This window comes from Bubalus bubalis, chromosome 2, assembly GCF_019923935.1.
Source record: "Bubalus bubalis isolate 160015118507 breed Murrah chromosome 2, NDDB_SH_1, whole genome shotgun sequence".
NCBI classification, from domain to species: Eukaryota; Metazoa; Chordata; class Mammalia; order Artiodactyla; family Bovidae; genus Bubalus; species Bubalus bubalis.
This window is the reverse complement of record NC_059158.1, coordinates 172797909-172807496: the sequence shown is the minus strand read 5'-3', so window position 1 is coordinate 172807496 and position 9588 is coordinate 172797909. Positions and strand designations below refer to the sequence as shown.

The 9588-nt window shown below is 52.0% G+C and overlaps 1 protein-coding gene across 2 annotated transcripts in view; it reads right to left on the bottom strand.

The window, feature by feature from the left end:
* The window catches only part of TRIM62 (tripartite motif containing 62), a 38036-nt gene that overhangs the window by 14468 nt on the left and 13980 nt on the right, over nt 1-9588 (bottom strand). For both annotated transcript variants that reach the window (XM_006054671.4, XM_045164631.1), the window contains 3 exons: nt 7750-7845; nt 2442-2698; nt 1197-1312 (listed from right to left, as the gene is read on the bottom strand). In XM_006054671.4, coding sequence (XP_006054733.1) covers nt 1197-1312; nt 2442-2698; nt 7750-7845 — 469 coding nt within the window. The remainder of the gene's footprint in view (nt 1-1196; nt 1313-2441; nt 2699-7749; nt 7846-9588) is intronic.

The window sequence follows — 9588 nt, the reverse complement described above, 5'->3', positions numbered from 1 at the left end:
TGAGACATCTAATTGGCATCACGAACCTCACGTGCTTACAACTCCATCTTCCCAGTCACCTCAGCCAAAATCATTGTGGTCTTCCTTTTTTTTTTTTTTTTTCCCTTTTTCTCACATCTGAGATCCAGTGCATTAGAAACTCCTGTTGGCTTTCTGTTCAATATGGATCCTAAATCCAATCACGTCTCACCATGTGCACTGTTATCACCCTGCTTCAGGCCAGCACCACCTCTCACCTGGATTACTGCAATAGGCTCCTGACCTCTACCCTTTACTCCTTGCAGTCCATTCTCAACTCAGCAGCCAGAGGAATACTTTAAGAACTTAAGAACTCACATTAATTCACGTTACTGTCCCAGACCGTCCAATGGCTCCCATCTCACTCAGCACAAAATTGAAAGTTTTCACCTGGGCCCACAGGCCCTCATGGTCTGGCTACTGCTACCTCCACTCTTCTTCTCACTCATTGCACTCCAGCCACACTGGTCTCCTTCCTCTTCCCTGAACATGCCCAGCTGCTCCTGCCTCACAGCCTTTGCACTTGCCATTCCCACTGCCAGGAGCACTCTTCCCAGGGTATCTACATGGCTCACTCTTCTCCTTCTTCCTTCAGGCCTTTACTCCCTCCTTCTCCAGGAGGTCTTCTGACCGAATCCACTACTAAACGTTTTATCCTACTTCAAAATCTGTTAGCTCCCTTCCTTATCTTTTATCACTATCTAATAAACTATGTATTTTACTTATTTAATTTTGTTTTCTTTCTCTCTCACACCCTAGGATGTAACTGAGATGCACGAGGGTAGGAAGTTTTGCCTGTTTCATTCACTGCTGTATCTTCAATACCTAGAATAGTGCCTGGTATGAGGCAGGTGCTTGATCTCTTCTGTATTCATAGAGTGAATGAGTGAACAGCCCAGAGCCTCAGTCTCTTCATCTAGAGAATGGGCTCACTAGTAGAACCAACCTCCTGGAGTTGTATCATTATAAAGATTCCCTGGGTTGAGCTACTGCAGGTGCCCAGCACAGGCCCTGGAACATAGTAGGTGCTTATTAAGGCACCCTTCCCATCCCTCTTCCCTGCCCCCATGCTGTGTGTAGAGCAGGGGGCTGAACTGGGCAGTGGCCCATCCAGCTCCGACCTGTGATGATCCTTGCCTCTTCCTGGGCCCCCTGGTGAGTGGCAGGAAGGGCCTTACCTGGGTGGATGTCTTGGAACAGGGACTTCCAGATGGTGTACTGCAGGGGGCCTGTGTACTTGGAGGTTGGGAAGTCTTCATAGGTTAGGTTGGTCTCATGGATTTTCCCTTTGAGCCTGGAAAGACAGCAAGAGAGCAGACCACATTGGGGGCTGGATTCCTGTCCCAGCACCTTCAGGGTCGCTGGCATAGGGAGAGGCCATGCGTGGGAAGTCTGCCATACCCAGACTCAAGTGCTTGCTTCTACCACTTCCTAACTCTCTAGCTGTCACCCTCAGTTTCTTCATCTTTAAAATGGGTACTATGATAACACCTGCCTCCTAGGCTTGTGAACACTGTGAGGCTTAATGCATGTAAAACGCTTGGCACGGTGTGTGCCTCATGGTGAACATAATACATGACATCAGCTATCAGTACTGGTCATTGAAAGTAAAAGTCAAGGTCATTCAGTCATGTCCGACTCTTTGCGACCCCATAGACTATATAGTCCATGGAATTCTCCAGTGGGTAGCCTTTTCCTTCTGTAGGGGATCTTCCCAACCCAGGGATCGAACCCAGGTCTCCTGCATTGCAGGCGGATTCTTTACCAGCTGAGCCACAAGGGAAAACCAATAATTAAGTGTTATTATTATTATTATTTTAAAGTTTTATTTATTTGTTATTTGGGGGGGGCCACACTATGCAGCATGCGGGATCTTAGTTCCCCAGCCAGGGATTGAATCTATGCCCCCTGCAGTGGGAACAAGGAGTTTTCACTACTGGACCACGAGTGAAGTCCCAAGTATTATTATTAAAGGTAGCCATGGAACCAAAGAGACCTGGGCTTGAATCCTGGCTCCCCCATGTACTAGATGAAGGTTTTTTGCCAGTTGGTCCAGTTTCTCTGTGCCTCAGTTTCTACATGTGTGAAATAGGGATGACAGTGGTAAGGACCTCCAAGGGGCTAGTAGGGTTATAAAAAAAAAAGATATTATAATAAATAGTATAAAATGTATATTTATAATATAAATCACGCAAAGCAAGTAATATCCTATAGGATTATAAATATGATGTATAAAATAGCGTGCGTACACAAAGCCTTCACCCCAGGCTATGGCACAGAGCAGACGTCCTGTGTGTTTGATGGAGATTTGAATGAATGATTTCTCCGCTAACCACCCCCATCCGCCTCCATTCCCTCCATCCTACAGGGGCCGGGGACGGGTGACCCATGTGGAGAAGACGCTGGGGCAGGCAGGCACTCACCGCTCAGAGAGCGAGGCCATGCCGGCTAGGAAGGTGTGCCGGTCGGTCTCGGCCAGCCGCTCTTGCAGGATCTGCGCGCCCTCCTGCACCTTGCGCAGCTGCTGGCTGTAGCGCTGGACTTTCTGCTCGATGTCGGTTAGCGTGCGAGCCGTGTCTGCCTCCAGCTCCTCCAGCATGGCCTTCTGCCGCTCCCGCAGCAGCCGGTGCAGCCGCTCGAACGCCTCCCCGATGGTAGTCCGCAGGCTTTTGGTGGAAGACTGTGAACACGGTCATCAGGGGTTAGTCAGGGAGAATGGACGGGGTGATCCCTGTGTGAGAGGAGGAAACTGAGGGTCTTGGCACGCAGAGAGGAAAGGGTGGGAAAGGTACATTCAGTGAGGAAATGGCAAAAAGCATGGCGGCAGAAGAGAACTGGCCTGATCAGGGACAACAAATAGTCTCCGTTAGGAAACAAATGAAGTGGTCCAGGCGAGACAATGAGGCTTGAGCTAGAGGAGCCGCAGAGGGACATGGCTTGAAAGACATCTGTAGGGGGAGCCTCGGTGGCCCTGGTGACCAACTGACTGGCTGTAAGGGTAAAGGAGAGACAGGTGTGAGGATGATATCTGGATTTCTGGCTTGGGGACGGGAGGGATGAGGAAGTGGGCCAGAGATATGGTGGGATGGGCAGGGAGCAGATGCTGAGCTCAGTCTAGGAGACAGGGAAATTTTTATTTTTTTAAAAACATCACTCATGCAGCCTAAGCAAAGATGCCAAGGAGATCACAGATGTCAGAGAGCTTTATAAATGGCAACATACTGGGCAAGTCTGGGGGTCACGCAACTTGTCCCACTACCCCCAGACCCTCTTGCCAGGGAACAAGAGTTGGGGGTTAAAGCCATTGTCACAGAAAGACAAGCATGGACTTGATTGATTCTCTTTGTCTCCAAGGGCACTGCCAGGCCCAAGGTGGGGTTGAGTGGTAAAAGGCATAGCTTCAGTGCCCAAGGGCACTGGGTCTCCCGCTGTGGCAACTTTAGTCGCCTGATATCTCTAAACCTTGGTTTTCTTATCTGGGAAGAGGGTAACACAATGACATTGCAGGGCTACGATAAGTGAGGGGAGGTTCACAAAGTACATGACATTGTTTGAGGTGCAGCCCCAGAGCCTGGTTATTTAAACACTGGAACAGGCACATCCCTGTTCGTGGAGAGTGAAGTCTTCGTGGAGAGATGACTGCTGAGCTGGGGCCTGAAGGGTGAGCAGGATGTCAGTTGGGGGTGGAGGGGGGGACGGGCCGAGGGGACAGCAAGAGTCAGGATGACACAGGACACAAAAGTGCTGCTCAGCAGCAGCAGCATGTGGGGCCTGCCTCTGCAATTTGACTTTGTGGGATTCTGACTGGGAGTTCACAGAGTCAGAGACCCCGCTGTGTTCAGTGCCCAGGGCTCTGTGGGAAGCTCTACAAAGGCTCAATTAGGGCCTGTTCCCTCCTGGTCGTGGCTGTGGGCCGGCAGGAAGAGCTGCTGGCAGTGGGCCAGCCTCCCTGCGCATGCCCACCCAGCTCGCCAGGCAGACAAAGGGGGTGATGAAGGGAGAGGCTGGGGATGAGGGGCCAGGCTGCCTGTGGCCTCTTGGAGCCCTCTCACCCAGGGAAGGCGAGGTTCCTGCAGCGGCAGGTCATGGTGGGGAAGATGGGGCCTGCCTGCCCTGGACCATCTGCTGCTGCCTCCAAAGAACCCTAAATCTCATGGCCAGCCCTTCTGGCTCCTCCTCGGCCAGTCTGCAGCAGCATTTGGCCCAAGGGCCAGCCTCTACCAATCGAGAATTCTGGTTTGCCTCCCACCGCTGTGGCTGCTCCCTCCCTGCCATCCCTGTTCCTGAGGACTCATCCAGTCCTGGCTCCTTTTGTTCATACATGACATGCCCTCCCTCGTCTTCAACTCCTGCTGCTCTGAGGCTGCTTTCCAGATCCATCCATCTTGAAGGCCTTACATGTCTCCTGAGTGCCACATTCATCTTTCCACCTGCTTCCTCCACATATGCCCCTGGATTCCACCAACTCACTGGTTTAACGTGTCAACTACACCTAATCTTTGCCAACAAACTTGCTACCAGAGTGATCCTTCTAAAGTGCAAACTGGGTCACAGTCAGTCTTGTGTTCAGGAACATCTCTTGGCGCCTTAATGACTAGTACAGTGCCAAATTCCTCAGTCTGGAATTCAAAGTCCTTACTCTAATCCCAGCTTACCACTCTAGTGCCATTGCACTGTATGTCTACCCACCTAGAGTGGACCCCTCCCCCAGCAAATGCTTTATTCAACTGGCAAACTCCTACTCATCCTGTGAGACCCAGATCAAAATCTCCCTTCTCTGTGATACCTTCCCTATCTTTTGTAGCCAGTTAAACAGGCTAAATGTTCCCACAGCATTTTGTAAATATTCTTAATATGCTGCCCCATGTTTTATGTGGCTCTCCAGCTAGTGAATGAACCTCTCCTGGGTGGGAATGACATCTTTCTTAACCCTGCACTCCTTGTGCCCATCCCAGGGCCTGGCACAAGGTTGATAGTCAGAACCTGCTTGAATGGTGAAGGAGGGAAGGGTCTGGCCCAAGACCGATCTGCAGAGGTGGGTGCAGACTCCATCATCTTTCTTGGTGGGGGCCCAGTGTCTCCAACACAAGAGGAGAGAAAGAAGCTGGGAGAGGGCAGCTCAGAAGTGAAACATCAGAGTGACAGCCACCCTAGGAGCCCTAAGTATGTCCCTGATGGGTTCTCTAGGCCTCCCCAGCTTGCAGACCACAGAGCCAGAGATCTTGCTGAGGACAACCCAGCGTGAGGCTGGAATATGTCCTATGATCTGACAGAATTAGCTCTCAATTAGCTACTTACCAGCCATGGGGCCTCAGGCATGTCCCACAATCTCTCTATGCCTCAGTCTCCTTGCTAATAAAATGGAGACAACAATTCCTACTTCAAAAGGTGTGTTTTTTCCTCACTCGTTTGTTCCACAACTATTTATCATTGTGGCAGCAGGCACAATTGAAGGCACAATTGTGGCAGGAGGCGATTGAAGGCAGGAGAAGGGGACGACAGAGGATGAGATGATCGGATGGCATCACTGACTCAATGGACATGAGTTTGAGCAAGCTCTGGGAATTGGTGATGGACAGGGAAGCCTGGCATGTCGCAGTCTATGGAGCCGCAGAGTCGGACACAACTGAGTGACTGAACTGAACTGATTTATTGTGTGCCAGACAGTGTATAGGTTCTGGGGAATCCTGTGCTCATGGCGGTGACGTTCTGTGCAGTTCAGCAGGACAATGGATGGGGAACACAATTCCCAGCACAGAGAAAGATTCAGCTAAACTGGTGTGCCCCATTTACTCTAGTTTTTTCTAGGACAGAGCCAGGCCTGCCCCACCCCCAATCCCTTCAGTGCTTCGACTGGGAAAGCAGCCCCCACCTCAGCCCACCACATCCCTGGGAACACACTGGGGCTTGGAGGAGCTGGGGCTGTTTCAGAAAAATACCCTGCCAAGAATGCGTCACTCGGTCAGGGCCGACCAAGGAAAACATTGGGCCCAGGGAGGGAGATCAGACGGGCCCTCAAGCCGGCCACTGGAGGGGCAGGCGCCGCAAGAAAGCTGAGCCGAGTCAGGCACCAGGTGAAATATGACCTCCAAAGCATCCATAGGCATTTCTTGTATAAACACCCCAGTCCAGACAGGAAGCAGGGCTGGGGGAACTGGAGGGGAAGGTGGCCCCACAGGACCCCCCAGAGGTAGACAGATGGACAGGAAGGCAGGGGAAGAAGAGGTCAGTGGAGAAAAACAATGGCGGGGGAGGGGGGGTGGTTGGAGAGAAGAACAGAATGCTGGGGAGAAAAGCAGACCATAATATTCCCCTCTCACCCAGACAGAGGCTTCCATTTGCTTCTCTTCACCTGAGAGGTACCGGATCCCCACGCAGGTGGGAAACTGAGGCTGTGAGAAGCAAAGATGCCAGAGTTCTGGGTCTGTTTCTCATCTGTTGCCCACTGAGGGGCCTGCCTGGAGGCACTCCAGAATGTTCTCTGAAGAAATGTCTGTCATGACCTCCCTGAGACCCCACAGTGGGTTGGCAGCCAAGCTGGGGCACAAGTCTGAATCTCCAATGGCCTCTCCAGTGACCTCTGGAGGCCCAGAACATTCCTAAGGCTCGCCTCCAGCTGCTGCTGGCAGCAGCATCTCTGCAAATGGAGCGCTGTGCTGTGTGAGCTAAGTCACTTCAGTCGTGTCTGACTCTGTACGACTCCATGGACTGTAGCCTGCCAGACTCCTCTGTCCATGGGGTTCTCCAGGCAAGGACACTGGGAGTTGCCTCGCCCTCCTCCAGGGGATCTTCCCGACCCAGGGATTGAACCCACTTCTCTTTTGTCTCCTGCACTGGCAGGCAGGTTCTTTACCACTGAGCTACCAGGTCAATGAAATCACCCAAGAGCTTAGCAGCCAGGTCTAGGTCCCTGGTGCGTGGTCCCAGAAGGACAGCAGAAAGTAAAGCAAGCCTTGCTCAGTTAGAGAGATATCTGTGGAGGACTTGGAAGGAGCCCCCTGGAAGTGTGCTAGGATCCAGAACAGCATGGCCGGACAGAGCCTGGCAGAGTCCCTGCTGCACAGATGGGAAGATTGAGTGCAGAAAAGTATGCAGTTTACTCAAAGTCACACAGCATGAAGTGCCTGGATCAGACCCCATAGCCTTCCTCTCGGCTCAAGGAAAAAGACTTTTCTTTTCAGACCATCGTATCCAAAGCCTGCAGGGTTTGCCCCTACTATTTATGTCTTCACCGTCGGAGTTTCGGAGAGGAGATTATACCAGGGCTGAGCCACAAATCATCAGGAGGGCTTGGAGGGAACATTCTCTCCAAGAGATTGGAGGGATTGCTAACTCTGAAAATGGGTGTGTTTAATAACAGGAGAGGAAAAAGAGACTAGGTACCTTCTTCCAGTCCAGTAGGACGTCAGGGTTTTCCTAGAGGGTCCCTGATCTCACCTCAAATTTCACCCAAAGCAGGGAGCGAGGATCCTATCCTTAATCCCGGGCACCAGCCCATATCCTTTCCTTCCGTCATCTGGGAGAAGGTCCCTGCCCCTTTACCTTCGCAGAAGCCCCAGCCTCCGCCTTTCCTCATGCCCTACCCTTCTCACCTGGAGCTTGGGCCCTCGAAGCCCCTCCCCCGCAGCAGGCTCGATTCCCCGCCCTTCAAGTGCCCAACTGGCCCCGCCTCCACAAAGCTCCACCCCCACCTCTGGCAGCCCCGCCCCCCCACCTCCGGACCAGGCTCACCTTGGTCTCTGCCAGCTGTCGCTTGAGCAGCTGCAGCGCCTCCGTGTGCTCCCGCTCACTGTCCTGAAGGGCCTGAAGCTGCTCCTTCAGCTCCCTCTGGAACACAGACAAGTCAGGAATGGCAGAGCAGGCCAGAGCCAGCCCGGTATTTCCTGGTGACGGTGATGCAGAGCCCAGGACTAACTGCTGCAGGCGCTGGAAGCTGTCCTGGCCCCGTGCCTCCCCTGCCCCAGCACCCTCCTCCCGTCATAGTTCAACAACCACGAAGTCCTGTAGAGTCTGTCTCCCAAGTATCTCCAGAGTCTGTGCCCATCTTTCATCCGGAGTTTTTCAACAGCCTCCACTCGGGCCATCCTAGGAGCTTCTGGTCCCCCAGTCTCCAATCCACCTCCACATACTTTCCGACCCCCTGATGTGCTGGTCAAGACTCCTTGCTTAGAATCCTTTGGCAGGAACCAAGGCCGTACCACCGTCCAGGGCTGTGACAAACTCCCCACATCCTCTGAGCACTTCCAGTGGGCTAGGCACTGTCCTCAGACCTTAGCTTGTATGGGGTCATCTAATCCTCCCAATAACCCCAAACTTACAGCTAAGCATGGAAGGGTAGTGCCAGAATTGGAACTCAGGAAGTCTAGTTCTGGAGACCATGATCATGACACCAGGTGATGAATTTTCTTCAGTAATGAACAACAACAAAAATCCATGATAGACAACATGTCAACATTTTAAAGGACAGGATCATTATGACTAATTTTTCCTTTGCCTCTGGTTCCAATATGGCTCAGTAAGACATGGCTAGTCATCTTGTTTCTATTTACAAATCTGATATTTTGTTCATCATGCAGTTTTTTGGGCATTAATTGTGATTTTTAAAAATTTCGTTAAAAATTATTCATCTTGATTACTGAGTTTTGGGGCATTTGCTTCAGCTTTGTGCCTGAAGCAAGTGTCTCAGTGACCTCATGCTCGTCCCACCGCTGTCTCCACCATCCTTCCCCCATCAATCCCAGCCAGCCAAAGCGATCTTCCTGTTCCTCACTCTGGGCTGCTTCAGCCCTGTGACTGCACTTGCTGCTTCCTTTGCCTGGTGCACTTCACTCTCAGATCCACAACCCCACTGCCAGCCACCCCCTCCCCGCCCATTCCTCTATAGCATTAACATAACAACTCAGATGCTGCCTCCTCTGAGAGGTCTTGCCTCACCAGCCCACACACAGTGGCATCCCTTCCACCCTCCATCGCATCCTGTTCCATGGTCTCCATGATCTTGCTTATTTATCTGACAGGGCGTTTACTGTTCCTCTCCTCCACTGGAATGTGAGTTTTAGGAGGGCAAGAATCTTGACTGACATGTTCACTGTTCTATCCCCAGCACTTAGGATAGTGCCCAGCATACAGTAGGGCCTCAATAATTATTTGCCAAATGAATGAATGGGGCATAGAGATGGATGGTTCCCAGTGAGTGTGTGCATGCTAAGTCGCTTCAGTCATGTCCTACTCTTGTGCGACCCCATGGACTGCAGCCTGTCAGGCTCCTCTGTCCATGGGATTCTCCAGGCAAGAATACTGAAGTGGGTTGCCATGCCCTCCTCCAGGGGATCTTCCCGACCCAAGGATCAAACTTGTGTCTTTTATGTCTCCTGCATTGGCAGGTGGGTTCTTTACCACTAGTGCCACCTGGGAGGCCCTGGCTCCCAGTACTTCTGGACATTTAGTCCATGCTATCACAGCTGGTTGTTCTGGCTGTCCTTCATCCATCCCCATGCAGGGCGGGCTTACCCTACCATTTTCTATCTCCCCTGCACCCATCAATGGCCTGGCATTGAAATCAGGCTGCAA